The sequence below is a fragment of the Hypomesus nipponensis genome, chromosome 7 (genome assembly GCF_054491055.1).
Source record: "Hypomesus nipponensis isolate SF chromosome 7, ASM5449105v1, whole genome shotgun sequence".
Classification (NCBI taxonomy): Eukaryota; Metazoa; Chordata; class Actinopteri; order Osmeriformes; family Osmeridae; genus Hypomesus; species Hypomesus nipponensis.
In genome coordinates, this window is record NC_140367.1 from 11,830,494 (window position 1) to 11,858,112 (window position 27,619).

Below are 27,619 nucleotides of genomic sequence, written 5' to 3' on the forward strand. Positions count from 1 at the left end.
CGTTTTGATAAAATAACGTATTTATTTTCGTCGATGTTATTGTTTGTTTGTTGAACTGTAATGTTATTTTTCACCATCAGTGATTGAGAACCGCACGGATCTGTTAACATTCAGTTATTGGAATAAATAGGCCTACGTCATAATGGATACGTCAAAAGTTAATATTATAAATGAAAAGACGAGTCACCAGTTATTGGACCTCGATCACGTTACGACCAATGTCGCGTTCCGTTGAATAATTTACTGCAAGAGAAGAAGAAAAACACAACGAAATCGCCAATTTAAATAACCGAATTTCTCAGGTAAGGCAGTAGGCGGTATGTGGTATTTTATTTAATGTAATAGGCCTACTTAAAAAGGTTAAGTCTTCTTTTCTATGTCAGTCCATAAATGTTGATTTGGGTTCATAGTATGTGGTTCAAAAGCAATCTCGGACAGGCCTGTGCTGTGCCGATATCTGGAAGTGAGTGTCACCTTTTGAACGTAGCAAGCAAAGCCAGTGATGAGCTCTGAACTAAATATTTGTTGGATAAGCTGTTGCGCTATGTTGTTATTAGGCTACCCTAAATTACTGCCGTCTTATTATTAGCAATTATGCCATATCAATTTAAGTCAATTTGTGGTAGAGGCAGTTTAAATGTTTGATGGACTAATGGCGCTGGTAGTTTCCCATGATTACAATTTTCAAACATGTAGGCAGCTTATATGAATGGACAGTATAAGCTATGGTTTATATAAATGACCCATACTGTGCATCATAACATTTATTTAGTTGGTATTATCATTGATTTCCACATCTAAATTTATGTAATTACCAGTAGGCTACCCTAATCAATATTCAGTTTCTCTGTACAGTTGTTTTGGTTTTGACAAGAACCATGACGCATCAATAACTGTGATGTCACAATGTCTTAATTTTCCATGATATCATTCCATTCTGAAGTACTAAAGTAAAAGCTTCTTTTTGTCCTCTTCACAACAGCACCAGCATTGTAGTAAACCGTATCTGCAATAGTTATCAGTAAACTGTAATAGACGTTATTTAGATATCTTTTTATAGACATTTTGATTGCCTATGTCATTCTTTAGGTAAATGACTGTTTCACCAAAATGGACAGTGAAGATGAATATGATGAGATTCAGGTAATATTACACAGTAGGAATTTATTTAAATCTGCTATTGCTGAATACTTAATATGTTAAAGATTAAGTAACCAATGCTTATTCAAAATGTAATGTGTCTGTAAAGAAAAGAAAAAGGCTCAGAAGTCATTATTTGAGTGACATTTTGGAGATGATTATTCAGTGTTAATATTTCAAATGTTGAATTCAGGAGGAGAACACCAAAACGCGTGAGCTAGTTTGTGAGCTGGAGAACATTCTCAGTGAAATGCAAGCATACGAACGTCGTTTGTCAGAGCTGTTTGACGGAAAGGTATGAATGACAACAGCATTCGTTTCTGTCCTTAGCCTCTCTCATGACACTGAGCAGATTTAGTTTGGTGACTAAAATATCTCAATTGGATCTCCTTATCTCTTTCTCTCTCCGTGAAGATCACAGTGGAGGGTCTGGAAACGTTCCTCCAAAAGATCCGGTCTGCGGCAGCTCAGGATGTGAGGACATGCCTCTCTCCGGCCTTGAAAGGCCTTCCTATTATGGCAACAGGGAGCATGAAGAGCACTTCCACATCATCGTCTGGACAAACTGAACCAGAGTCTTTAGCCCTGACCATGCCTAACTTCACCATGGGAGCTGAGGTCCTGGTCCCAAGCATGATGACCTGTTCCCTGAAACACCTGCTGGAGAAACCCGGAGAGATGGTTCAGCAGTCTCTGGCTAAGTTAACCATACAACTCAGTAACCTGGGCCTTGTCTCTGTTGTGGGAAAGAAGGCTGTGGCAGCCACTTGTGAAATCTATAATCTAGTCATGAGAGTAGTTTCCATCTTCCTGTCCCATTGTGGCAACTGCTCCAGGCACTTCTTGATCTCAGTTACAGGCATGATTGCAGGGGACAACATGGTCGGGGTGCTTCGGTGCTTCACAGAAACAGCCAAGACCTTCAACCAACTGGGCTTCAACAGCACCTTCTTCCAGTTGAGGCCTGTGGTCCAGGCGGCGGTGATCTATCTGGGAAAGATATACCAAAACAAAATGGCTGCTGCCTTCCATTTCCCGCTACCCGTGGCTGATGATTATTCCTCGGAGCTTGAGGAGCTTTGTGGGAAGATCGAGGCACCCATCCTTGTTGAGGAAGTCCCCAGTGAGCTCCTGGAGAAGGTGGTGGACTCAGAGCAGAAAATACATTTGTCTGACCTCTCTTACTGTCACAGGCCTATCCTGGCCAAACAGCTGGTATGAACCTAGACATATCTAAAGTTATTTTACCGGCCTTGTCATGTTCAATGTTCATATTGCAACATGTTCTATGTTTACGTTGTTTTTTTAAGAAAGAAGAGCTTGCTGCAGCTGGATACATCATTTATTACGATGATCCTGATGAACTCCTGGAGAAGACAGAGAAGAAGTCGGTGGAAAAGGGATCCCTGGCTGCTTCTGAACGTCTTTCCCTGGCCTTACTACCTCCTGAAGCCATACAGCTTGTGGCAACTGGACACATTGCTGATGTCCGTGCTGAAAAAGCTCTGGTGAAGGCTGAATCCAAGGAGTTGGTTATGGACGGCCTGAAAACTGCAGCTTGCAAAGTTGTGGAGGACCTCACAGCAGCAGCCAATAAAGTGGTTGGCATGGACACTCCCCTTAATACTGAGGTGAGGAATAATTACCTCAACATGGCACAGTCAACCTTCCCATTTTATGTTGGGTTTGTAGTGTTTTTTTGTTGAACAGATATATTTAATACAAATTTTTACAGATCTTTCAGACCGAGAAGGTTGCCCTCATCACTGGCAAGGCTAAGTCTCAGGTTACTACTGAAGATGTTCCTGATGAACTCCTGGAGAAGACAGAGAAGAAGTCGGTGGAAAAGGGATCCCTGGCTGCCATCTCTGAACGTCTTTCCCTGGCCTTACTGCCTCCTGAAGCCATACAGCTTGTGGCAACTGGACACATTGCTGATGTCCGTGCTGAAAAAGCTCTGGTGAAGGCTGAAGCCAAGGAGCTGGTGATGGCTGGCCTGAAGACTGCAGCTTCCAAAGTTGTGGAGAACCTCATAGCAGCTGCAGTAGAGATGGTTCACATGAACACTCCCCTGGATACCCAGGTCTGGCATCATTCATCAAAGCTTACTTTGCCGTTCAGACAACAGTACAAGTCTTTACACTGATTTGCTGTTTACAGATCTCTCAGACACGGAAGGTAGCCCTCATCAATGGGAAGTCTGACATTGCTGCTGAGGATGTTCTTAATGAACTCCTGGAGAAGGTTGTGAAAGAGTCAGAGAAGAAGAGATCCCTGGCCCTGATCTCTGTCTCTGACTGCCCCCCCTTGGCCACTCAGCTTCCTCAGGTAAGAGACAATATGGGTTGAGATTTTCAAAAGTTTGTGCACCTTGCTCTTTTTTACTAAACACCATCTTCACCTTTGGATGTTTTTACACATGTTCATTTCTGTGTCTCTGTATTCAGCTCACCGATCTCGTTCCTGAGCAGTGCAGTGGAGAGGCTGCAAAGTGTGCTGGTGAGTTATCCAAAGCTCCACGATGGCCTCCTTTTCGGCGTCCATTACCTTAGTTTGAAATGCGTGAAATGTATTCAGTGATGTATGCTGTTTTTATTCAGCAGATGAAGACAGACAGGTGAAGAAGGAGAAGAAGAAGAAGGGAATCCGTGCATTCTTCAGAGGGCTTTGGAAGAGGATGATATGTTGCTCTGGAATCCCAAAGGATGACTGAGGCCCTGTCACCTAGGAGTGTCTGTGCCCCTACAAGCAACACACAAAGTGTATTTTGAATCCAAAATAAAAGTTATTGGCATTTCCAAGAAGTTGTGATCCATGCAGAGATGTGTACACAGGTCAAAAAGTACTGGGGCTATATGTGTAGCGGGCTCCAGGATTGTAAATGAATCTTGCATCATGAACATAATTAAACTTGTATTTTATCCTCAACATATATGAAATCTCCATATCTGGTATAAATCAACTCGGTCTGTGCACAGTGTAAATGAAAACTTCTCATTTGTTTTTATATACATGGATTGTGCTGAAATGTAACATTAAATCTACTTTCTTGTTTTCATTATTCGGTAAAATACATTGGTGTATAGCTGCCTGTCTATGTTACAGCCTGAAAAGGGGAGATATCAATGAAGACTCTTGGACATGATGCATTCCTTCTGGCAGCTGCATTGAGAATCTGTATTATTTTCAAAATGATTTACATAGTTACAAAGGTTCTCAATAGATACAAGACACAATTTGGAACAATAATAAGCATATCTTTTACATTCCAAAGTCAACTTGCTAATGTAATTTTCTTATTCTCTTCCAGTAATCTTTTACAAGTAAATAAACAATAAATTGTAATTTCTTACTATTTTCTAAAACAGGTCAAATCAAATGTGACAGTATTCATAAAGATGATCTATTTGTCAATAACCAAGTTAAATTATAAAACATGTGTACTGGGGACAACCACAGAGATACCGCAAAACATTACTAGTCATTTGTCTACTCTATTCCTTGTTACCTACTATGGTTAATTCAGAAATGAACACACAACCACAAGTCATTAATCAAACACAAACATTGTCACAATATTAACACAATATTAACCATACACATTGCTAACCTCATACTCCATATGTCTTACTGAGCTAAACGCTATCAAAATGCATACAACACTTGTTATTCTCATGCCGCTTTGTACAGAGTTTAGCTAGGTGCGTTAGCGTCTCAGCTGGTCACATGGTCTGTCCACACTGAGGAAGTCACATGGTCTGTCCACATCACTGAGGAAGTCACATGGTCTGTCCCCACTGAGGCTGTTTTGAAGAAGGGACACCAGCGCCTCATCTTCTCGAGACGGAATAGAAGAGGATATTTGGAAAGAATCACCACATCCTCACGCTGTTCTACACCAGCACTGTGGAGAACCTCCTGACTGGCTGCATCGCTGTCTGGTACGGCAACAGCACTGCCCTCAACTGCATGTGTTGTGTATTTTATTGTACCTGTGTATTGTCTATACATATTGTAATTTGTTAGGTCCAATTTTTCACTAAAAAACTGAAAGAGGGAAATGTTATGACGATATGACTATGTGAAAACAGCAAGGTGGTGAGATTTTAATATAGATTGCTGTAAAAACGTTGATTTGTTTGCTACGTGAGAGCCTGTCAGCCTCCATTGACAATCGCGGCAGCAACAACAGTGTTGTCAACAGTGTTGTCAACAGTGTTGTCAACAGTGTTGTCAACAGTGTTGTCAACAGTGTTGTCAACAGTGTTGTCAACAGTGTTGTCAACAGTGTTGTCAACAGTGTTGTCAACAGTGTTGTCAACAGTGTTGTCAACAGTGTTGTCAACAGTGTTGTCAACAGTGTTGTCAACAGTGTTGTCAACAGTGTTGTCAACAGTGTTGTCAACAGTGTTGTCAACAGTGTTGTCAACAGTGTTGTCAACAGTGTTGACACTCTCGATCTGGGTCTGTTGAGTATTTTCTTAATTTCATACTAGGGTCAATTCTACATCTAAATGGACAGCAGTGTTTTAAAGATATGGCGATTACGAAGACAGCCAGCGGGTCAGCATAGTTTGTTATTTGTGTAAAACTTGGAATTTGAGTGAGACTGCTTCTTGTTTTGACGTTAGCCACAGAGTCACAGACTCGGCTCGCCCACTGGCAGTGTAGTAGGTTACAGTAATGTCTTCAATGCCACGGCTATGGCTAAACTTTATTAACTACTTACTAACCGAGAGCGAGGTCATGCCGGGAAATATCAAACTGAGGCTGGAACGTATAGACCGAGCGATAGGATATTGGATTTTTGCTTAATGTGTGTAAAAGTTGTACTTTATCTCCACATTTGCCATGACATTATACAAACTACAACAGTGATTTAAGAGAAAACTACAGCTCTGAATTAATCTGTCTGACAGGCCCTGAGCGTGGTGCACTGTGGGAAGGCCAGCGGTGCAGAGTGGTAAAAAAAACGCTGCAGTATGAACGCACCGTTACAGTAGCTTGTTTCAAAGGGGGTTCCTTGTTTCAAAGGGTGTTCTTAATGAATTATGCAATATGAGTAGGCTATATGTTTGAAATATCGAAAAGGGAAAACGGACCCACCTGCAACTGAAGCAAGCAAGCACACCCTACAATTTCCCCAGAAATTGTATCCTCTCAAGTTTAATCTGTCATATATCAGTACAATTGATCTTAGAAAGGGGGAGGTAGTGTTAAGGGCTTTGATATGACAGGATGTGATATAGCCCAGGGGGAGGGGCTGTAAAAGGGAGTGGAAATAAAAGCATGGTGCTTGACACTCGTCGGAAACCTCGCTCTGTGTTTATTTGTTAAGCTAGAATCACTTAACTCCACAATACCCTGCAGAAGGTGGGTCAGGCTTGTCTGTGTGAACGTAAAAGCAACATGAAGAATGATGTCTTGATGTAATGTTCTGGTATACATGCCTCTGAGACCCCAAGCCCCCAACACAAGCCCCTTCTTCTAGAACACTTTAAGGTTTTGCGACGGGACGTGCATGACTGCACTTCATGCCGCTCAGTGGGGGTTTTATAAACAATTTATTGCACACATGACATAGTACAGTCCACGGCCTGGTTACGTGCATGACCACAGTCTACCACTAGATGGGAGCGGTAGCCTGTACAGATGTGCAACAGATGCTCATGTACTCACTATGTCAACTCATTGAGAATCTCTTCTGTGCTGCGAAATATATTCATAGGAAACTCACACACCAATTGATATTGTATGTGTACATTGTGATCCTTGCAAGTGTGCGCCAGCTGCCAGACCGTTATGTAAATCTGACTTTTGAGGTAAAGGGTCAACAACAATACAGATCCTCAATCTCTAATTTTCCTTGCAGGACTCTACAGGTATTCTAACAAATTGCAGTCATTAAATGCATTCTGTGTGAAAGCAAGGAAAGCAGTATGCAAAGTTTAGTCCACAGACCTGTTGTGTTAAGTGTCTGCTAAGAGTTTTGTAATTGCAGTACGAACAAATGTGCTACACCAAAGTTTTTTGTTGTTGCTTGCCACACTGTTTTGCTACGCTGTTTTTGATAGGTCATCGATTTCGCTACAACTCCGTTGAAAATTCAAGCGACAAACAATTGCCTCAGGTGATTTAACTTTATTTTCAGTTTGACCAAATAACACAATGTGTTATTCTCCATCATTCAATGTAATTTGTAGCCTGGCTGCCAGCCAAACTTAGCCCCTCCCACCAAAAAAAATGGTCAGGAAGTTGGGTCTAGAGGGGCTCGTATTGGGGACAAACTATATTGGTTGGTAACAAGTAGTCACTGTTTTACAGATAAAGTGCACCAAACGGTTATTTTCTCAAATAGGCTGCCATGCAAAGTAATTTAGGCCTACAGTATTACGGTGCGAGATGACCAAATGAATAGTCGACTATAGTTTATTAGGCTGTTAACCATCAAAAAGCAACACCAAATGAAACACAAAATGATAAGTTTATTGAGAACAACATTTTGCATCTGTGATGAGTGAGAGAGAGAGAGAATGTGTGTGTGTAAGTGAGACAGAGAGGGAGAAATAGAGAGAGAAAAAGAGAGAGAGAGAGAGTGAGTGTGTGTGTGAGAGAGAGAGAGAGAGAGAGAGAGAGAGAGAGAGAGAGAGAGAGAGAGTGAATGTGTGTGTGTATGTGAGACAGAGAGAGAGAAATAGAGAGAAAAAGAGAGAGAGTGAATGTGTGTGTGTGAGAGAGAGAGAGAGAGAGAGAGAGAGAGAGAGAGAGAATGTGTTTGTATGGGTATGTGTAAGGGCGGAGTGTAACTGATGATGTCATGTGTGTATGTCTACATGATCTCTGTGTAGTGAAAGACAGAGAGAGAGAAAGAGCATGCATGATGTTTGTTAAACATCTGAACAACATCCACATTTGAGTTTGCTCGACAGCCACTGGAGAAACCTGTCAATCATAAGAAAAAACATAATATGTAATCTGCCATACCAGTACGCATTCTCCCATCCTTACAATGAGGGTCTTGCTGTCTTTACCCACATTCTACCACCCCCTCCATTTAGCCTTTCTGCTGTCTGTCCTCACCTCTTTCCCACATTCTTCTTCTTCTTTTTCTCCTCCTTCACATTGTTTTCAGAGTATTCCTCTGGCTGTTTGTTGCTGGCTTCCAACACAAGCAGTGGTTTGATATATGACTGGGTTTTGGCCGTCTTCTCCCCTTTGCCAGGCTTCTTCTTCTCCCCTTTGCCAGGCTTCTTCTTCTCCCCTTTGCCAGGCTTCTTCTTCTCCCCTTTGCCAGGCTTCTTCTTCTCCACTTTGCCAGTGTTCTTTTTCTCCCCTTTGCAGGTACTCTTCTCTTCCGTCACATCCTGAAAGCACAACACAAGCTTACATGGATGAATCACTGAGCTGAGAAAAAAATGTAACCAATGAAATCATGGTTCTTTTCCAGCCTCATTAGTCCGCAATGTATTTAATTAATTTAAATGTATTCATGCTTTAACAGTGAATATCATCATATATTTGCCTATGATGATCATGACCTACCTGTTGGAGCCCTTCCAGTCCTCCTTGGAGCAGCCTCTTTAGATCAGCGCTCAAGTGGGTGATTGGTGCCAGACGAGGGGGGGGTAAATACACCACAGCAGGCGGAGTCTCAGGCCTGCTCGGAGTCACAACTCCAACTGTGACACGGTTGAGGGGAGTCAAAGCCCGGGGAAGCTGCTGGTCGAAGAGGAGGGCCTCGGGAGTAGGAGGAGTCAGAGGGGGGGATTCCATGGCGTCCTCGATGGTGAAATAGACCACAGGAATGGTCTCTGTCTCAGACAGATCCTGGGGAGACACAGTCACAAGAGAAGACATCCCCTTTTAGCATGTGGGACCTGGGATCTTTCCATGGCTCTTTAGGATGATAATCAACAAACAGTGCCATGCCATACCTTGAATCAAACAAGAGCTGAATAAATGCATACGTACAGTACGTCTGTACTGATTACTTACAAAGCGTTGGATGGAGGGCTTTTCTTCCTGAGAGGGTTGGACCTGTGGTGGGGAACTACACACCTCGGGTGGTTGGATCCTCTCAGTGCAGGCCCTGCAGGCCATGCGTAGCTTCTTAACCTCTTCCTGCCAGTTCTTCAGGCCCGACAGATTGAAATCATCCATGCAGTCCTTCATCACCTCTTGGATCAGCGCATCGAAATCTTTGCTGACCCGCATATACTTCTGCGCCTGAATCTTCTGGAGCCTTCTCCCTCTGACGTTACAAACGAGTCTTCTCAGAGACGCACCCATCAGGCCTTTTCCCTGGCTCTTCACACGAGACATCTCTTTGAAGTACTCGTTGGTGTTCAGGATCTCCTCCTTGGCTGTCATAAGGTCCTGTTCCAGGGCAACCAGGGATTTTTGGAACCTTTTCATGACCTTTTCTCTTGTGAAACGGGACTTCGTGTCGCGCCTCTTCTGATCGTGTAGCATGGTGGGGTGCACGTCATTAGTGATGCAAGGCTCGGTCACGGCTCTCACAGAGGAAGGAAGAAGGCCCTGGGCTTCGTCATCCATAACGTGATTCTAGGGAGACCAAGGGTAAAGTACAATGTGCAGGAACAGGGCAGAGAGGAAAATTTGACTCTGGATAAGAGCGTCTGCGAAATTACTTCATGTAAATGAGGGAAAAACTGATTCAGCACTAATAGAAAAAACCAATTCATTGACCTTTTGTCACACACATACACATACCAGGCGTCTATCCGGAAGTGGATTCTGCTGGCTGTCACGGTCCTCATCAGACTGTGAGTCAGATGGAAACATATTGTTCACACAGTCTATCTTCAAAATGTACTGTACCTTGATGCTTTTGATGCACAAACTGACCAGAAAATCTCTCTCGCTGACTGAATGTATGGAGAGGTCATCGTAATCTTTGGTCTGACGGACAGTGTTCCCACCACGTTCCACTTCCTATATTAGAGACACAGTCACTCAGAGGTATTTGACCATGTTTGCTGTTTAACCATTTAAGTGTAAGTTCATACAAACTCTTATCATGTTTCATCCATTTCACTTATTACTATGCACAGACTTACCAGAAAATCTTCCTCGTCAAATGAATGGAGAGAAAGATGGTCCCCATTTTTCCAGTCATTGGGCTGGATAGTGGTCCCATCAAGTTCAACTCCCTACAATAGAGACACAGTCACTCAGAGGTATTTGACCATGTTTGATGATTAACCATTTAAGTGTAAAATTACTTTTCATAAATAAAATCTCTGAAAACCACTGCATTAGGCTATGGCCAATAACAGTGATCATGGGAAAGTGTTATTTGAGAGGAGCTGACCTGACTGGAAGAGTTTGGTATCGCCATGTTCGGCTCACAGTGATTGGCTGTGAAGCAATTGAAGAGGAAACTTGTAACTTTTGTAACTGCAATACTGTTGAGGTGTGGACTGAGTCTTGAGTCTCTTTTTATTGATGTGGTCAGTTATAACAAAACACAAAAAGAAAACCACGTATCAAAACTTGTTTTAAATGTATTTGATGCGGTGATATTGACGGTAACTGCATAACTAAAGTGTGGATTACATTTAGAATTAAATTATGTTTTACCTTTAAGATTACAATAAGTAGGGGAAACATTAATGTGTAAATAAGAATTACTCATTGAAAAGCACAATATTGTCAGGAACGCCTGAGAAAATCTTCTGAGAAAACTTACAATACAAGTTTTCAAGTTACTATTCACCTGCCTGTTCAGAAGAAATGTGATGTAGCTGTGTAATGTTTCATGCAAGTATAAATATCCATAGACATGTATATATGATGTGAATATCCATTATGACGTTTTTGTACGCAATCATGTGTAGCATTCAAACATACTTTTATACAGAACGTAGACTATGTCCATAAAATAAATGTGTCAATATTCTTCATTAGAAATGTGTAATTACACACAAGCATGTAGCTCAGATGACTCCATTAAATAATACGCAAACGATGCCCACTATGCAAACTACAACACGTAGGCTTCAAGTTACTATTCACCTGCCTGTTCAGAAGAAATGTGATGTAGCTGTGTAATGTTTCATGCAAGTATAAATATCCATAGACATGTATATATGATGTGAATATCCATTATGACGTTTTTGTACGCAATCATGTGTAGCATTCAAACATACTTTTATACAGAACGTAGACTATGTCCATAAAATAAATGTGTCAATATTCTTCATTAGAAATGTGTAATTACACACAAGCATGTAGCTCAGATGACTCCATTAAATAATACGCAAACGATGCCCACTATGCAAACTACAACACGTAGGCTTCAAGTTACTATTCACCTGCCTGTTCAGAAGAAATGTGATGTAGCTGTGTAATGTTTCATGCAAGTATAAATATCCATAGACATGTATATATGATGTGAATATCCATTATGACGTTTTTGTACGCAATCATGTGTAGCATTCAAACATACTTTTATACAGAACGTAGACTATGTCCATAAAATAAATGTGTCAATATTCTTCATTAGAAATGTGTAATTACACACAAGCATGTAGCTCAGATGACTCCATTAAATAATACGCAAACGATGCCCACTATGCAAACTACAACACGTAGGCTGTGCGATAATTGTTACTTGGTCCATCTGCACTACACTAGTTCCGTCATGTAGGACAGATATGATTTTGAAATCCATACAGCCAAGCACTCCTTTAAATTGGCAACATCTTTCTTGTCTGTATAGGTACCGACCAGAGCCATTAAATTATTATTATTAAGCTTTATTGATTGATTTATTATCAAAACTTGCTTTAAATGTATTCGAATTTTGAATCTGAGAGACATTTTCTTAGTTGTACAGCCATGACCTCAAATTATGATGTGGCGCATGCGCGAGCGGCGACACGGTCCCTAAACGTCTCCTGCCTGCATTTCTTTGTTAAGTTTAAATGCATGTTTTTAGACGCCGTAACCTTGTGGATAAATTGTCATAAACTAGTAACATGTTGGTTCGCTCACTATGAGGCCGAACCAAGTCATTATGAATTTCCTACTTGTGGATAATTAAGTTCGCCCTGACCTTGACCTTCATATTTAGCCTACGGCAACTGCATAACGAAAGTGTGAATTAAATTGAGCATAAAATTATGTTTTGTGTAAGATTACAATAAATAGGGGAAACATTAATGTGTAAATAAGAATTACTCACCAAAAAGCACAAAATTGTCTGAAGAGCCTGAGAAAATATTCTGAGAAAGCTTACAATTGTCTTCAAGTTAGCCTACTATTCGCCTGCCTGTTCAGAAGAAATGTGATGTAGCTAGCTGTGTAATGTTTCATTTAAGCATGAATACACCATTATGACGGTTTAGTGCCTACGTAATCATGTGTAACATTCAAACAGATATGGCCTTTATTTGAGCGCAAAATCGTTTTTGAGCTTCATGTAAAATAAACAGCCGTTTTTCAATTGGTAAAACCTTGTCTAGTGTAGGTGATGTCTTTTTGTCTCTTAATTTTTCAGCACCACTCGTTTCTCAGCCTGGTTTTCCAAATTATAAACTTTTAAAACTGAAAGCATGCAGCCAAGGAGCTCTCCACCTTTATTACTCATTTTAAAACGATTTGATAAATCGAATACAAAAGCACCATAGAATGTAAAGTAAAGTAACAGCTAGCTGGCGTCAGTTAGGCCTACTTGTAATTACAAGTAAACATTATCTATGCATTTTAAAATGCATAGATAGGGCCTAATGTTTAACAGTAAAATTTAAATTCAGCTTGCACCTAACATATTTGAGTGTGCTAACATTAGCAATAACGTCAGCTAGTTCGAGGTGTATGCATAGGCTAACCATTAAATTAGCAGCACATTTCCCGTATTTAACAATGATTAAACATGGACTTACCGGAAAGTGATGCACGGGCATCATCTCGCAGTTTTCTGCCCCTGACTCCTGTTGTCTTTTTGAGGCCTTTTTCGAAAAGGGGGGGGGGCACTATCGTAACTTTTTTTGATTAATTAAATAAAGCTCTTGTTCTGCCTGTTTCGTGATATATATATATATATATATATGCCTTAAAGGTGCCTAGTATTTCTATACTGACGTAATATCGACATTTTTATTATTACAATAACTATGATGATAAAGGGAGTTATGGTAGCTTCCCAATAAGCGCCGACAATTTTGAGCAAGAAATAGAAGGGTACTGCACATGTTTACCCTTCTGTTCCTTACTCAAAACGTCAAATAATTGTCCTAAACTTTTTTGAAAGTGAAAGAAAAAGGTGCAGTGGTCTCTCAATTTCTTCCAGAGCTTATGTCAAATGTACCTTCAAGGTAAAAATATTTACTGAACAGATGGGTGACCATGTCAATACAGGAAATGCTAGGACTTTTGCTTATCATGAAACCATTAGATTAGAATCAACTTTATTGTCATTGCACAGAGTACAGTACTGAGGCAACAAAATGCAGTTTAGCATCTAACCACAAGTGGAAAAACAGCAAAAAGTGCAGAGCATGTGTAAAGTGCAATAAGTGAACAAATAGACACAAATAGACAGTAAATACAAACAGCAATTGGGACAAGAATAGCAGCAATGAATAAGAAGTGTAAATAAGTATGCAAAGTGCAGGTGCAATATAGTAGTAGTGTAAGTGCAATGTTCAGTGCTGCAGGAGTGTGTGATGACAGTCAAGCCAGGGTGGAGGGGGGAAGTACAGTCACTGGTGGGGGGCTATCCCTGTGGAGTTTAGTAGAGTGACAGCCGTAGGAATGAAGCTGTTCCTGAACCTGCTGGTCCGGGAACGGAGGACCCTGTAGCGCCTCCCAGAGGGGAGGAGGGCAAACAGTCTGTGGCTGGGGTGAGAGCTGTCCATTTCGATGCTGTGTTCCCTCTGCAGACATCTCTTGCTCTGGACAGCCTCAATGGTGGGGAGTGAGGAACCGGTGATGCGTTGGGCAGTTTTCACCACCCTCTGCAGTGATTTGCGGTCCGTGACAGAGCAGCTGCCATACCACACTGAGATGCAGTTTGTAAGGATGCTCTCTATGGTACAGCGGTAGAAGTTCTCTAGAATCTGAGGAGACAGATGGGCCTTCTTCAGTCTCCTCAGAAAGAAGAGACGCTGGTGTTTTTTACCAGGGATGAGGTGTTGAGGGTCCAAGATAGGTCCTTGGAGATGTGGACACCCAGGAACTTGAAGCTGGCGACACACTCAACCTCCATCCCATTGATATGGATGGGGATGTGTGTGCCAGCTTTCTTCCTGAAGTCCACAATCAGTTCTTTGGTTTTTATGGTGTTGAGAGCCAAGTTGTTGTCGGCGCACCACACCGCCAGGTGCTGGACCTCCTCTCTGTAGGCCGACTCATCGTTGCCGCTGATGAGGCCAATCACCGTTGTGTCGTCTGCAAACTTTTTATTTAACGTTTTATTGGAAACACTGATAGACTCCATGTTTTCTACCCATACCCACCCAGAGACATACATTGTTGATTGATAGGCCTGGGATGTTTTGGTACATTGAAGTAAATATATTATATATTATATATTTTTTATTCCCCTTAGTATTAGCTAGACCCCCCTTAGTATTAGCTAGACTTTGCTCCTTTTGTATAGTTAGTCCACATATTTAAGTTTCAATATTCCTATATGTTTAATGTATTTCAGTCAAGACAATCGCGTATTAGATTTGAGCATTTATTGTTACATGACATGGACATGTAGATTTAACTTTGGCGGAGGATGATCTAAGGGAAGCACTCCCTGCCTCCTCGATGCAACACATACATACATGACATATGAGGCAGAGAGCAATAGAGATATAATCCCCCCAATGGATAGACATACAGACAGCATGGGGGAGAAGGGGACGGTGGAGGGTGGCAGCAGCACTGATCATACAACGACCGGGGTGAGTGTGTGCATATCCGCGCATCTTTTAAAGACGCCTTATCGGACGTGGCCCAATGGATATGCGCTGCTAACATGGGTGTGGTAGTGGGTGGAGTAAAGGAAGGTGGAGTAAGACGCCTTACGTCCCCGTTACATGAATGACGCGCGCTGCCCGATTGCCCTGCCAGAACTAGCTGCACTTATGCACCTCCCTGCCAAAGTAAATTCCTTGTTTGTGCAAACACTCATGGCGAATAAAATCCCTTCTGATTCTGATTCTAAATAGTGGAAATTGTGTTACATGGTGTGTTACAACTTCCTGGTCAAATCAGTGCCGCCCCGGAACTGAAACTGAGTGCTGTGTGCTGAGGTGTGCGTTATTGACCATTTAAAAAAAGACACATTGGCCCAGTGTTAGGATTATCTTGTGGGAGATGAGGGTAGGCCTAAATCGCGTAAAGACTCCACATTCTAACATAACGATTGGTAACAAGTAGTCACTGTTTTACAGATAAAGTGCACCAAACGGTTATTTTCTCAAATAGGCTGCCATGCGAAGTAATTTAGGCCTACAGTATTACGGTGCGAGATGACCAAGTCGGCTATAGTTTATTAGGCTGTTAATCATCAAAAAGCAATACCAAATGAAACACAAAATGATAAGTTTATTGAGAACAACATTTTGCATCTGGGATGTGAGAGTGAGAGTGAGAGAGAGAGAGAGAGAGAGAGAGAGAGAGAGAGAGAGAGAGAGAGAGAGAGAGAGAGAGAGAGAGAGAGAGAGAGAGAGAGAGAGAGAGAGAGAGAGAGAGAGAGAGAGAGAGAGAGAGAGAGAGAGAGAGAGAGAGAGAGAGAGAGAGAGAGAGAGAGAGAGAGAGAGAGAGAGAGAGAGAGAGAGAGAGAGAGAGAGAGAGAGAGTGAATGTGTGTGTGTGTGTGTATGTGAGACAGAGAGAGAGAAATAGAGAGAGAAAAAGAGAAAGAGTGAATGCGTGTGTGAGAAAGAGAGAGAATGTGCGGGTGTATGTGAGACAGAGAGAGAGAAATAGAGAGAGAAAAAGAGAGAGAGTGAATGTGTGTGTGAGAGAGAGAGAGAGATAGAGAGAATGTGTTTGTATGGGTATGTGTAAGGGTGGAGTGTAACTGATGATGTCATGTGTGTATGTCTACATGATCTCTGTGTAGTGAAAGACAGAGAGAGAGAAAGAGCATGCATGATGTTTGTTAAACATCTGAACAACATCCGCATATGAGTTTGCTCGACAGCCACTGGAGAAACCTGTCAATCATAAGAAAAAACATAATATGTTATCTGCCATACCAGTACGCATTCTCCCATCCTTACAATGAGGGTCTTGCTGTCTTTACCCACATTCTACCACCCCCTCCATTTAGCCTTTCTGCTATCTGTCCTCACCTCTTTCCCACATTCTTCTTCTTCTTTTTCTCCTCCTTCACATTGTTTTCAGAGTATTCCTCTGGCTGTTTGTTGCTGGCTTCCAACACAAGCAGTGGTTTGATATATGACTGGGTTTTGGTCATTTTCTCCCCTTTGCCAGGCTTCTTCTTCTCCCCTTTGCCAGGCTTCTTCTTCTCCCCTTTGCCAGGCTTCTTCTTCTCCACTTTGCCAGGCTTCTTCTTCTCCCCTTTGCAGGTCTTCTTCTCTTCCGTCACATCCTGAAAGCACAACACAAGCTTACATGGATGAATCACTGAGCTGAGAAAAAAATGTAACCAATGAAATCATGGTTCTTTTCCAGCCTCATTAGTCCGCAATGTATTTAATTAATTTAAATGTATTCATGCTTTAACAGTGAATATCATCATATATTTGCCTATGATGATCATGACCTACCTGTTGGAGCCCTTCCAGTCCTCCTTGGAGCAGCCTCTTTAGATCAGCGCTCAAGTGGGTGATTGGTGCCAGACGAGGGGGGGGTAAATACACCACAGCAGGCGGAGTCTCAGGCCTGCTTGGAGTCACAACTCCAACGGTGACACGGTTGAGGGGAGTCAAAGCCCGGGGAAGCTGCTGGTCGAAGAGGAGGGCCTCGGGAGTAGGAGGAGTCAGAGGGGGGGATTCCATGGCGTCCTCGATGGTGAAAGAGACCACAGGAATGGTCTCTGTCTCAGACAGATCCTGGGGAGACACAGTCACAAGAGAAGACATCCCCTTTTAGCATGTGGGACCTGGGATCTTTCCATGGCTCTTTAGGATGATAATCAACAAACAGTGCCATGCCATACCTTGAATCAAACAAGAGCTGAATAAATGTATACGTACAGTACGTCTGTACTGATTACTTACAAAGCATTGGATGGAGGGCTTTTCTTCCTGAGAGGGTTGGACCTGTGGTGGGGAACTACACACCTCGGGTGGTTGGATCCTCTCAGTGCAGGCCCTGCAGGCCATGCGTAGCTTCTTAACCTCTTTCTGCCAGTTCTCCAGGCCCGACAGATTGAAATCATCCATGCAGTCCTTCATCACCTCTTGGATCAGCGCATCGAAATCTTTGCTGACCCGCATATACTTCTGCGCCTGAACTCTTTGGAGCCTTCTCCCTCTGACGTTACAAACGAGTCTTCTCAGAGACGCACCCATCAGGCCTTTTCCCTGGCTCTTCACACGAGACATCTCTTTGAAGTACTCGTTGGTGTTCAGGATCTCCTCCTTGGCTGTCATAAGGTCCTGTTCCAGGGCAACCAGGGATTTTTGGAACCTTTTCATGACCTTTTCTCTTGTGAAACGGGACTTCGTGTCGCGCCTCTTCTGATCGTGTAGCATGGTGGGGTGCACGTCATTAGTGATGCAAGGCTCGGTCACGGCTCTCACAGAGGAAGGAAGAAGGCCCTGGGCTTCGTCATCCATAACGTGATTCTAGGGAGACCAAGGGTAAAGTACAATGTGCAGGAACAGGGCAGAGAGGAAAATTTGACTCTGGATAAGAGCGTCTGCGAAATTACTTCATGTAAATGAGGGAAAAACTGATTCAGCACTAATAGAAAAAACCAATTCATTGACCTTTTGTCACACACATACACATACCAGGCGTCTATCCGGAAGTGGATTCTGCTGGCTGTCACGGTCCTCATCAGACTGTGAGTCAGATGGAAACATATTGTTCACACAGTCTATCTTCAAAATGTACTGTACCTTGATGCTTTTGATGCACAAACTGACCAGAAAATCTCTCTCGCTGACTGAATGTATGGAGAGGTCATCGTAATCTTTGGTCTGACGGACAGTGTTCCCACCACGTTCCACTTCCTATATTAGAGACACAGTCACTCAGAGGTATTTGACCATGTTTGCTGTTTAACCATTTAAGTGTAAGTTCATACAAACTCTTATCATGTTTCATCCATTTCACTTATTACTATGCACAGACTTACCAGAAAATCTTCCTCGTCAAATGAATGGAGAGAAAGATGGTCCCCATTTTTCCAGTCATTGGGCTGGATAGTGGTCCCATCAAGTTCAACTCCCTACAATAGAGACACAGTCACTCAGAGGTATTTGACCATGTTTGATGATTAACCATTTAAGTGTAAAATTACTTTTCATAAATAAAATCTCTGAAAACCACTGCATTAGGCTATGGCCAATAACAGTGATCATGGGAAAGTGTTATTTGAGAGGAGCTGACCTGACAGGAAGAGTTTGGTATCGCCATGTTCGGCTCACAATGATTGGCTGTGAAGCAATCGAGAGAGACAACTTGTAACTTTTGTAACTGCAATGCTGTTGAGGTGTGGACTGAGTCTTGAGTCTCTTTTTATTGATGTGGTCAGTTACATTTACATTTATTCATTTAGCAGACGCTTTTATCCAAAGCGACTTCCAAGAGAGAGCTTTACAAAGTGCATAGGTCACTGATAATAACAACAAGATAGCCCCATAGCATTGCGGGTAGCCAAAAACAAGAAGTACATATTATTATTATTAGTAGTACAAGCAGAGTTATAACAAAACACAAAAAGAAAACCATGTATCAAAACTTGCTTTAAATGTATTTGATGCGGTGATATTGACGGTAACTGTGTAACAAAAGGGTGGATTACATGTAGAATTAAATTATGTTTTACCTTTAAGATTACAATAAGTAGGGGAAACATTAATGTGTAAATAAGAATTACTCACTGAAAAGCACAATATTGTCAGGAACGCCTGAGAAAATCTTCTGAGAAATCTTACAATACAAGTCTTCAAGTTACTATTCACCTGCCTGTTCAGAAGAAATGTGATGTAGCTGTGTAATGTTTCATGTAAGTATAAATATCCATAGACATGTATATATGATGTGAATATCCATTATGACGTTTTTGTACGCAATCATGTGTAGCATTCAAACATACTTTTATACAGAACGTAGACTATGTCCATAAAATAAATGTGTCAATATTCTTCATTAGAAATGTGTAATTACACACAAGCATGTAGCTCAGATGACTCCAATAAATAATACGCAAACGATGCCCACTATGCAAACTACAACATGTAGGCTGTGCGATAATTGTTACTTGGCCCATCTGCACTACACTAGTTCCGTCATGTAGGACATATATGATTTTGAAATCCATACAGCCAAGCAGTCCTTTAAATTGGCAACATCTTTCTTGTCTGTATAGGTACCGACCAGAGCCATTAAATTATTATTATTAAGCTTTATTGATTGGTTTATTATCAAAACTTGCTTTAAATGTATTCGAATTTTGAATCTGAGAGACATTTTCTTAGTTGTACAGCCTTGACCTCAAATTATGATGTGGCGCATGCGCGAGCGGCGACACGGTCCCTAAACGTCTCCTGCCTGCATGTCTTTGTTAAGTTTAAATGCATGTTTTTAGACGCCGTAACCTTGTGGATAAATTGTCATAAACCAGTAACATGTTGGTTGCTCACTATGAAGCCGAACCAAGTCATTATGAATTTCCTACTTGTGGATAATAAAGTTCGCCCTGACCTTGACCTTCATATTTAGCCTACGGCAACTGCATAACGAAAGTGTGAATTAAATTGAGCATAAAATTATGTTTTGTGTATGATTACAATAAATAGGGGAAACATTAATGTGTAAATAAGAATTACTCACCAAAAAGCACAAAATTGTCTGAAGAGCCTGAGAAAATATTCTGAGAAAGCTTACAATAGTCTTCAAGTTAGCCTACTATTCGCCTGCCTGTTCAGAAGAAATGTGATGTAGCTAGCTGTGTAATGTTTCATTTAAGCATGAATACACCATTATGACGGTTTAGTGCCTACGTAATCATGTGTAACATTCAAAAAGATATGGCCTTTATTTGAGCGCAAAATAGTTTTTTGAGCTTCATGTAAAATAAACAGCCGTTTTTCAATTGGTAAAACCTTGTCTAGTGTAGGTGATGTCTTTTTGTCTCTTAATTTTTCAGCACCACTCGTTTCTCAGCCTGGTTTTCCAAATTATAAACTTTTAAAACTGAAAGCATGCAGCCAAGGAGCTCTCCACCTTTATTACTCATTTCTAAATCTAAATTCAGCTTGCACCTAACATATTTGAGTGTGCTAACATTAGCAATAACGTCAGCTAGTTCGAGGTGTATGCATAGGCTAACCATTAAATTAGCAGCACATTTCCCGTATATAAATAGAAGGGTACTGCACATGTTTACCCTTCTGTTCCTTACTCAAAACGTCAAATAATTGTCCTAAACTTTTTTGAAAGTGAAAGAAAAAGGTGCAGTGGTCTCTCAAATTCTTCCAGAGCTTATGTCAAATGTACCTTCAAGGTAAAAATATTTACTGAACAGATGGGTGACCATGTCAATACAGGAAATGCTAGGACTTTTGCTTATCATGAAACCATTAGATTAGAATCAACTTCATTGTCATTGCACAGAGTACAGTACTGAGGCAACAAAATGCAGTTTAGCATCTAACCAGAAGTGGAAAAACAGCAAAAAGTGCAGAGCATGTGTAAAGTGCAATAAGTGAACAAATAGACACAAATAGACAGTAAATACAAACAGCAATTGGGACAAGAATAGCAGCAATGAATAAGAAGTGTAAATAAGTATGCAGAGTGCAGGTGCAATATAGTAGTAGTGTAAGTGCAATGTTCAGTGCTGCAGGAGTGTGTGATGACAGTCAAGCCAGGGTGGAGGGGGGAAGTACAGTCACTGGTGGGGGGCTATCCCTGTGGAGTTTAGTAGAGTGACAGCCGTAGGAATGAAGCTGTTCCTGAACCTGCTGGTCCGGGAACGGAGGACCCTGTAGCGCCTCCCAGAGGGGAGGAGGGCAAACAGTCTGTGGCTGGGGTGAGAGCTGTCCATTTCGATGCTGTGTTCCCTCTGCAGACATCTCTTGCTCTGGACAGCCTCAATGGTGGGGAGTGAGGAACCGGTGATGCGTTGGGCAGTTTTCACCACCCTCTGCAGTGATTTGCGGTCCGTGACAGAGCAGCTGCCATACCACACTGAGATGCAGTTTGTAAGGATGCTCTCTATGGTACAGCGGTAGAAGTTCTCTAGAATCTGAGGAGACAGATGGGCCTTCTTCAGTCTCCTCAGAAAGAAGAGACGCTGGTGTTTTTTACCAGGGATGAGGTGTTGAGGGTCCAAGATAGGTCCTTGGAGATGTGGACACCCAGGAACTTGAAGCTGGCGACACACTCAACCTCCATCCCATTGATATGGATGGGGATGTGTGTGCCAGCTTTCTTCCTGAAGTCCACAATCAGTTCTTTGCTTTTTATGGTGTTGAGAGCCAAGTTGTTGTCAGCGCACCACACCGCCAGGTGCTGGACCTCCTCTCTGTAGGCCGACTCATCGTTGCCGCTGATGAGGCCAATCACCGTTGTGTCGTCTACAAACTTAACAATGGTGTTAGAACCATGTACAGGTGTGCAGTCGAAGGTGAAGAGGGAGTAGAGGAGAGGACTTAGCACACAGCCCTGTGGCACGCCGGTGTTCAGGATGAGGGTTGAGGAGGTGTGGTTCTCTACCCAAATAGACTGGGGTCTGTTGGATAGGAAATCTAGTATCCAATTACAGAGGGAAGTGTTGATACCCAGGTTACTGAGTTTCGTGATCATGCCATGCCCAATCTCAACACCGATCTGTCCCAAGGATGATAACAAGCGTTTTATTGGAAACACTGATAGACTCCATGTTTTCTACCCATACCCACCCAGAGACATACATTGTTGATTGATAGGGCTGGGATGTTTTGGTACATTGAAGTAAATATATTATATATTTATATTTTTTATTCCCCTTAGTATTAGCTAGACCCCCCTTAGTATTAGCTAGACTTTGCTCCTTTTGTATAGTTAGTCCACATATTTAAGTTTCAATATTCCTATATGTTTAATGTATGCACCTCCCTGCCAAAGTAAATTCCTTGTTTGTGCAAACACTCATGGCGATAAAAATCCCTTCTGATTCTGATTCTAAATAGTGGAAATTGTGTTACATGGTTGTATAGGGAGACTGGAGGTAAAAAATAACACACTCAATCTGTCATGTTCCTCCTCTCTTTCTACCTGTCTCACACTTACACAAACTACATCTCCATCTATCAGAGGTATGGGACTCACATCCAGAACTGGCATGGAGCTGGCAGTGCCCACAGTCTTTCCCCAGGACAACCCTAGCATGCTGGTCTTCCTCCTGTTCCTTCTCACCCTCGTCTCCAACAACTTCCTGGTCAAGTCAGTGCCGCCCCGGAACTGAAACTGAGTGTTGTGTGCTGAGGTGTGCGTTATTGACGATTTAAAGAAATACACATTGGCCCAGTGTTAGGATTATCTTGTGGGAGATGAGGGTAGGCCTAAATCGCGTAAAGAATTCACATTCTAACATAACGGTTAGTAACAAGTAGGTCTAGTCACTGTTTTACAGATAAAGTGCACCAAACGGTTATTTTCTCAAATAGGCTGCCATGCGAAGTAATTTAGGCCTACAGTATTACGTTGCGAGATGACCAAATGAATAGTCGGCTATAGTTTATTAGGCTGTTAGCCATCAAAAAGCAATACCAAATGAAACACGAAATGATAAGTTTATTGAGAACAACATTTAGCATCTGTGATGTGAGAGTGAGAGAGAGAGAGAGAGAGAGAGAGAGTGAGAGAGAGAGTGAGAGAAAGAGAGTGAATAAGAGAGAGAGAGAGTGAATGAGAGAGAGTGAATATAACGACAATCAGGCAAAAGAGACAAATTTAGCCGTTTAGCTCCATAGGCTCCCATTCAACATGCATTCGCTCGCGATCACTCCCAGTGGAACTCTGGTGGAACTGCAACCAAATTCGGTACAATGGGGCTTAATAAATAGTGGAGTGGCAAGACTCTCCTTAAACAGGCTCTGGTTGCATGCTGAAGGTTCTGTCATAACTTGGAATGTAAATGAAGTCAGGGCTCTGAGAAAATCGCTTTGTTACTTTTGTCCCGATCGCCCCGCTTTTCCCTACACAATTACAATAATCAAGAATGTTATAGGATTTCCCTATGGATAGATAATGTATTATTTAGCTTTTAAACATTAAGGAATGATTTTTAAAGAAAGTACGGGCCACCTACGGCCATTATTTATTTTCAATGGCTTGTCTTTAATCCGCTTTGTTTCAGCGGATGTGTTAACTTCTTCAACGAGAACTGGGAGGGGAGGAGCATCTTCACCGAAACGAAATTGGCGATTGATGGATTCTCATTTCAGAAACAGTTCAATTTAATGTAGTTTTGAGAGCGTTTAGGTTAATTCATACACTCAGATTAGTCAAAACAGCAAAACATAAGAACCAACAGGTGAGAACAAAGAATAAATCTGACCTGGCCAAATGAACCCGTGGCGTTAACCTTCAGATGCATGAGTTCTAAATATTCCCAACGAGCACCGCGTGTTATTTTTCTGAAACGGCAGCTAGCTAGCTTATGTTAGCTTCCGGGCTAAATTACTTAGCATAATACTCAGAGCAATGCTACTACCATGTCAGTGTTACTTGTTAGCCTTTTCATATGTACATTTTGAAGCCATATTAAAGCGTTTGTCGCATAACTTTTGTCCATTGGAAAATATTCAATTATAGTATTCGAAATCACATATTTGTGATGTTACGCTGTGGGACCCACATTCGGACGATCAGATATTTGTGACGCTACTCTTTAAGAACAGTTGTTAAGTAGTGTGTTGTGTCGTATTTCTATTCTAGTTTTTCTATCATTATGTTTGCAAAAGTAGGCCTACGATGTATGTGCAATGTATTACAATTTACATACATACAGTATACAATATTTTCTTTCACATTGCATTAATAACACTATTTCCAGAAATGATTTTTGATGATTTAACTTTCTTGGTTTGTCTAGGTATGGCTTCTTGCAGCACCTTCTTGTCTGAAGATCAGTTCCTGTGTTCTATCTGTCTGGATTTGTTCACCTATCCTGTCACTATTTCATGTGGACAAAACTTCTGCAAAGCCTGTATCACCAAGTACTGGGACAACAGTGACCTGTGTCAATGTCCCTTATGTAAAATGACTTTTGATAAGAGACCAGATCTCTATGTCAATACTTCCATCTCTGAGATGGCTGCTCAGTTTAGCAAGTCAGAGCCACTGAAAGCTACCATCAGTCCAGTCCTGCGTCCTACTAAACCTGAAGTGTCATGTGACATCTGTACAGGTACCAAGCTCAAGGCCCTGAAGTCCTGTCTGGTGTGTCTGACCTCTTACTGTGAGACTCACCTGGAGCCTCATCAGAGAGTTGCAGCCTGGAAGAAACACAAGCTGATCGACCCTGTGAAGAACCTGGAGGACAGGATGTGTCAGAAGCATGAGAGACCCTTGGAGCTGGTCTGTTGGACTGACCAGACGTGTGTGTGTTTCATGTGCACGAGAACAGACCATAAGACCCATGACACTGTCACTTTTGAAGACGAGTTCAGACCAAAAAATGATGACCTGGCGAAGGTGATGGCTGAGATGAACCAGATGATGGAAGAAAGATCTAGGAAGGTTCAGGAGATCAAACTCTCAGTAGAGACCAGCAAGAGAGATGCAGAGAAAGATATATCAGACAGTGTTAAGGTCTTCACTGCTCTAGTGCGCTCCTTTGAGAGAATCCATGCTGAGATCATTGAGGTGATGGAGGAGAAGCAGAAAGCAGCAGAGAAACAGGCTGAAGGGTTGATTAAAGATCTGGAGCAGGAGATCACCGAGCTGAAGAGGAGAAGCACTGAGCTGGAGCAGCTCTCACACACTGAGGACCACCTCCACCTGCTGCAGAGCTTCCCATCCCTGAGCACCCCTCCACACACCAAGGACTGGTCTGAGATCAGTGTCCACAGTGATCTGATTTTGGCAGTAGTGAGGAGAGCTGTGTCTCAGCTGGAGGAGACACTCAATAAAGAGATGGAGAAGCTGTCTGAAGTCAAGCTGAAGAGGATTCAGCAGCATGCAGCGGATGTGACTCTGGACCCTGATACAGCACATCCCGGTCTCTTCCTGTCTGAGGATGGGAAACAAGTGAGACTTGGAAACATAAAGCAGGATCTCCCTGACAACCCAGAGAGGTTTGATCTTTGTCCCAATGTTCTGGGAAAGCAGGGCTTCTCCTCAGGGAGGTTCTACTATGAGGTGCAGGTTGAGGGGAAGACTAACTGGGGTCTGGGAGTGGTTAGAGACTCCATCAACAGGAAGGGAAAGATCACAGCGAGTCCTAAGTATGGATACTGGATTGTAGTCCTGAGGAATGGTAACAAGTATATAGCTTCTGGCCGCTCTGTCCTCTCCCTGAGCCAGAAGCCCCAGAAGGTGGGGGTGTTTGTGGACTATGAGGAGGGTCTGGTCTCCTTTTACGATGTGGAGGCCAGGTCTCATATCTACTCTTTCACTGGCTGCAGCTTCACTGAGAAACTCTATCCACTCTTCAGTCCCTTTCTGAATGATGGAGGTAAAAACTCTGTCCCTCCTCTGATCATCACTCCTGTCACATGCTAAAAAGAAAATACATGAACCAAACACTGTATCAAATTGTTTCTAGTAAGAAATTCAATTGATTGTTTCAGTTCTGTCAGTTCTGTTTGCTTGTAGTTTTGTCAAACACTGCCTCCTCTTCCACCACCTTTGTACCACGAATAAGGAACATGAAGGTATTTTTTGGGCCCTAGCAATCTTCTCCAGTAGGTGTCCCTCTTGAGTTATGAAAAATACACAGATATAGTCTAATCATTGTTTGCTATCTCAATGCATTGAACACATGGAGAGTAACACGAGCATTGGACTGCTTGTGCTATCTTATGCCAAATAGTGGGAACAATTTGCAACATAAGTTTACGTGCACAGTTGATTTGACCAGTTTTGTCATCATACCCAACCCTATTACCAATATTTAAGAATGTTGCTGAATGTTCCTATTATTACAGTTTGATCCTTTAGCGCTTAAACATTTTTTAAGAAAGTAAGGGGCACCTATTGGAATGTTTTTTATTTTCAATATCTAAGTATTGAATCAAGTCCTGTTCAGATGACTTGCTAGATAGAATTCAGCCATAAAAAACCTAACCTTGTTCAGGACAGAGAACTAGGAGGGGGGAGCCTATTCATTAGTTCACTGAGAAGAAACTTGTGATTGAGAGATTCTCATGTCGGAAACTGTTCTAACTCATTTTGTTTGAGAGTGTTTAGGTTCAATTTAAACACAATTGTACAGCAGTGGTGTGTCGTATTTTTATAGTGTACCATTTCTATGGGCTATTATTCTGTTTGTAAAAGTAAAATGTACGAGCAATGTATTACAATTGATACGTATACAATATGTGCTCAACAAGTCCTTTCACATTGCAAGAATAAATCCAGAAAAGGATCTTTCATAGTTTCACTTTTGGTGTATGTCTAGTTATGGCTTACTGCTACACCTTCTTGTCAGAAGAGCAGTGACAGACTTTACACACACACATTACCACACACACTCAGTCCTTTCTGGGGTGGAATTGTCCAGCTGTGGTCACGGTTTTGAACATCCTGGTCTGGTGATGTAGTGGAGTGGTCCAGTCTCTGGTAAGTCTTTCACCAGTCTGGTTCTGAAGAGGACATCCACTCTTATGGAATCAGTCAAGTGTAGCTCAGGCTGGTCTGAAGAAGTTCTTTATACAATTCAGTATGAGGCCATACCAGTTCTTTAGCTCTCACACTTCCAGCCATGCTCCTCGCAGCTCTGAAACACAGACAAAATACAGTCTACTGTCTCCCTATTGGTCCATGGTCATGGTTCATGGGCCAATCCTCAGGTCCGTGGCCCAGTGTTGTCTCTCCCCATTGGTCTTTGTTGTTCCTGTAGCTGGGACATCCTCAGGGGCGTCATTAGACCCTTTTGACTGGGGCACGTGCCCGGTAAAATCTAAAGTTTGAGTTTGAACAATGTGCTTATTAGTCGATGCGTTCATTTAGATTGATAATGCTGGGAAAAAATAAACGCAGTATCCCAATCAACACTTGTAAAATCAAAGCAGTTTAACCAAAAAAACTGATCCTGCAGCCGTTTCCTCTGGTCGTCACTGAGGGGCGCTGTGAGTGACTGGTACCAGACCACATCTGTGCTCTGG

General features: G+C 42.1%; 6 protein-coding genes across 10 annotated transcripts; 2 read left to right on the plus strand and 4 right to left on the minus strand.

Moving 5' to 3' along the window:
• Nucleotides 1-134: 134 nt before the first annotated feature.
• On the plus strand, nt 135-7,806 carry LOC146276801 (uncharacterized). 3 transcript variants are annotated; one of them, XM_084701758.1, is made up of 10 exons: nt 135-302; nt 1,090-1,143; nt 1,334-1,435; nt 1,555-2,355; nt 2,451-2,771; nt 2,876-3,223; nt 3,301-3,468; nt 3,588-3,639; nt 3,741-3,902; nt 7,465-7,806. In XM_084701758.1, the coding sequence occupies exons 2-9, from the start codon at nt 1,111-1,113 to the stop codon at nt 3,851-3,853; spliced, it is 1,938 nt and encodes a 645-aa protein (XP_084557884.1). In that variant the 5' UTR covers nt 135-302; nt 1,090-1,110; the 3' UTR covers nt 3,854-3,902; nt 7,465-7,806. The 3 variants fall into 3 exon arrangements, with proteins under 3 accessions (XP_084557884.1, XP_084557883.1, XP_084557885.1); XM_084701757.1 differs by lacking the exon at nt 7,465-7,806 and having other exon boundaries at nt 136-302; nt 3,741-4,072; XM_084701759.1 differs by lacking the exon at nt 7,465-7,806 and having other exon boundaries at nt 138-302; nt 3,744-4,072.
• LOC146276802 (E3 ubiquitin-protein ligase TRIM39-like) lies at nt 4,941-26,892 on the plus strand. Of its 3 annotated transcripts, none has more exons than XM_084701764.1 (2): nt 4,941-5,081; nt 24,385-26,892. In XM_084701764.1, exon 2 carries the CDS (start codon nt 24,387-24,389, stop codon nt 26,013-26,015), a length of 1,629 nt encoding a protein of 542 aa, XP_084557890.1. In that variant the 5' UTR covers nt 4,941-5,081; nt 24,385-24,386; the 3' UTR covers nt 26,016-26,892. The 3 variants fall into 3 exon arrangements, with proteins under 3 accessions (XP_084557890.1, XP_084557889.1, XP_084557888.1); XM_084701763.1 differs by lacking the exon at nt 4,941-5,081 and adding an exon at nt 21,136-22,885; XM_084701762.1 differs by lacking the exon at nt 4,941-5,081 and adding an exon at nt 23,376-23,823.
• LOC146276803 (uncharacterized) lies at nt 7,772-9,355 on the minus strand. Its single transcript, XM_084701784.1, has 4 exons — nt 9,136-9,355; nt 8,683-8,967; nt 8,221-8,504; nt 7,772-8,082 (listed from the first exon to the last, which is right to left on the minus strand). Exons 1-4 carry the CDS (start codon nt 9,352-9,354, stop codon nt 8,028-8,030), a joined length of 843 nt encoding a protein of 280 aa, XP_084557910.1. The 5' UTR covers nt 9,355; the 3' UTR covers nt 7,772-8,027.
• On the minus strand, nt 9,398-10,893 carry LOC146276804 (uncharacterized). Its single transcript, XM_084702029.1, has 6 exons — nt 10,475-10,893; nt 10,221-10,313; nt 10,009-10,095; nt 9,874-9,924; nt 9,454-9,705; nt 9,398-9,409 (listed from the first exon to the last, which is right to left on the minus strand). The coding sequence occupies exons 1-6, from the start codon at nt 10,499-10,501 to the stop codon at nt 9,398-9,400; spliced, it is 522 nt and encodes a 173-aa protein (XP_084558155.1). The 5' UTR covers nt 10,502-10,893.
• LOC146276805 (uncharacterized) lies at nt 16,075-17,664 on the minus strand. The gene is made up of 4 exons (XM_084701783.1): nt 17,351-17,664; nt 16,898-17,182; nt 16,460-16,719; nt 16,075-16,321 (listed from the first exon to the last, which is right to left on the minus strand). Exons 1-4 carry the CDS (start codon nt 17,642-17,644, stop codon nt 16,267-16,269), a joined length of 894 nt encoding a protein of 297 aa, XP_084557909.1. The 5' UTR covers nt 17,645-17,664; the 3' UTR covers nt 16,075-16,266.
• LOC146276806 (uncharacterized) lies at nt 17,644-19,429 on the minus strand. The gene is made up of 7 exons (XM_084702030.1): nt 19,184-19,429; nt 18,690-18,736; nt 18,436-18,528; nt 18,224-18,310; nt 18,089-18,139; nt 17,691-17,920; nt 17,644-17,656 (listed from the first exon to the last, which is right to left on the minus strand). The coding sequence occupies exons 2-7, from the start codon at nt 18,714-18,716 to the stop codon at nt 17,644-17,646; spliced, it is 501 nt and encodes a 166-aa protein (XP_084558156.1). The 5' UTR covers nt 18,717-18,736; nt 19,184-19,429.
• Nucleotides 26,893-27,619: the final 727 nt, after the last annotated feature.

Bases quoted from the DNA above. Each gene is read 5' to 3' on its own strand.
- LOC146276801 (XM_084701758.1), top strand. From the start codon at position 1,111: ATGGACAGTGAAGATGAATATGATGAGATTCAG. The intron at 1,436-1,554 runs GTATGAATGACA...CTCTCCGTGAAG, and splicing joins CAGAGCTGTTTGACGGAAAG to ATCACAGTGGAGGGTCTGGA. The intron at 3,640-3,740 runs GTGAGTTATCCA...GTTTTTATTCAG, and splicing joins AGAGGCTGCAAAGTGTGCTG to CAGATGAAGACAGACAGGTG.
- LOC146276803 (XM_084701784.1), bottom strand. From the start codon at position 9,354: ATGCGGGTCAGCAAAGATTTCGATGCGCTGATCCAAGAGGTGATGAAG. The intron at 8,968-9,135 runs GTAAGTAATCAG...GTGTCTCCCCAG, and splicing joins AGCCCTCCATCCAACGCTTT to GATCTGTCTGAGACAGAGAC. The intron at 8,083-8,220 runs GTGAGGACAGAC...TATGATTGACAG, and splicing joins AAGAAGAATGTGGGAAAGAG to GTTTCTCCAGTGGCTGTCGA.
- LOC146276804 (XM_084702029.1), bottom strand. From the start codon at position 10,501: ATGGCGATACCAAACTCTTCCAGTCAG. The intron at 10,314-10,474 runs GTCAGCTCCTCT...TCTCTATTGTAG, and splicing joins TACCAAACTCTTCCAGTCAG to GGAGTTGAACTTGATGGGAC. The intron at 9,925-10,008 runs GTCAGTTTGTGC...TCTGACTCACAG, and splicing joins TCAGCGAGAGAGATTTTCTG to TCTGATGAGGACCGTGACAG.
- LOC146276805 (XM_084701783.1), bottom strand. From the start codon at position 17,644: ATGGGTGCGTCTCTGAGAAGACTCGTTTGTAACGTCAGAGGGAGAAGG. The intron at 16,720-16,897 runs GTAGGTCATGAT...TTGTGCTTTCAG, and splicing joins GACTGGAAGGGCTCCAACAG to GATGTGACGGAAGAGAAGAA. The intron at 16,322-16,459 runs GTGAGGACAGAT...TATGATTGACAG, and splicing joins AAGAAGAATGTGGGAAAGAG to GTTTCTCCAGTGGCTGTCGA.
- LOC146276806 (XM_084702030.1), bottom strand. From the start codon at position 18,716: ATGGCGATACCAAACTCTTCCTGTCAG. The intron at 18,140-18,223 runs GTCAGTTTGTGC...TCTGACTCACAG, and splicing joins TCAGCGAGAGAGATTTTCTG to TCTGATGAGGACCGTGACAG. The intron at 17,921-18,088 runs GTATGTGTATGT...TGGTCTCCCTAG, and splicing joins CACTTCCGGATAGACGCCTG to AATCACGTTATGGATGACGA.
- LOC146276802 (XM_084701764.1), top strand. From the start codon at position 24,387: ATGGCTTCTTGCAGCACCTTCTTGTCTGAAGATCAGTTCCTGTGTTCT.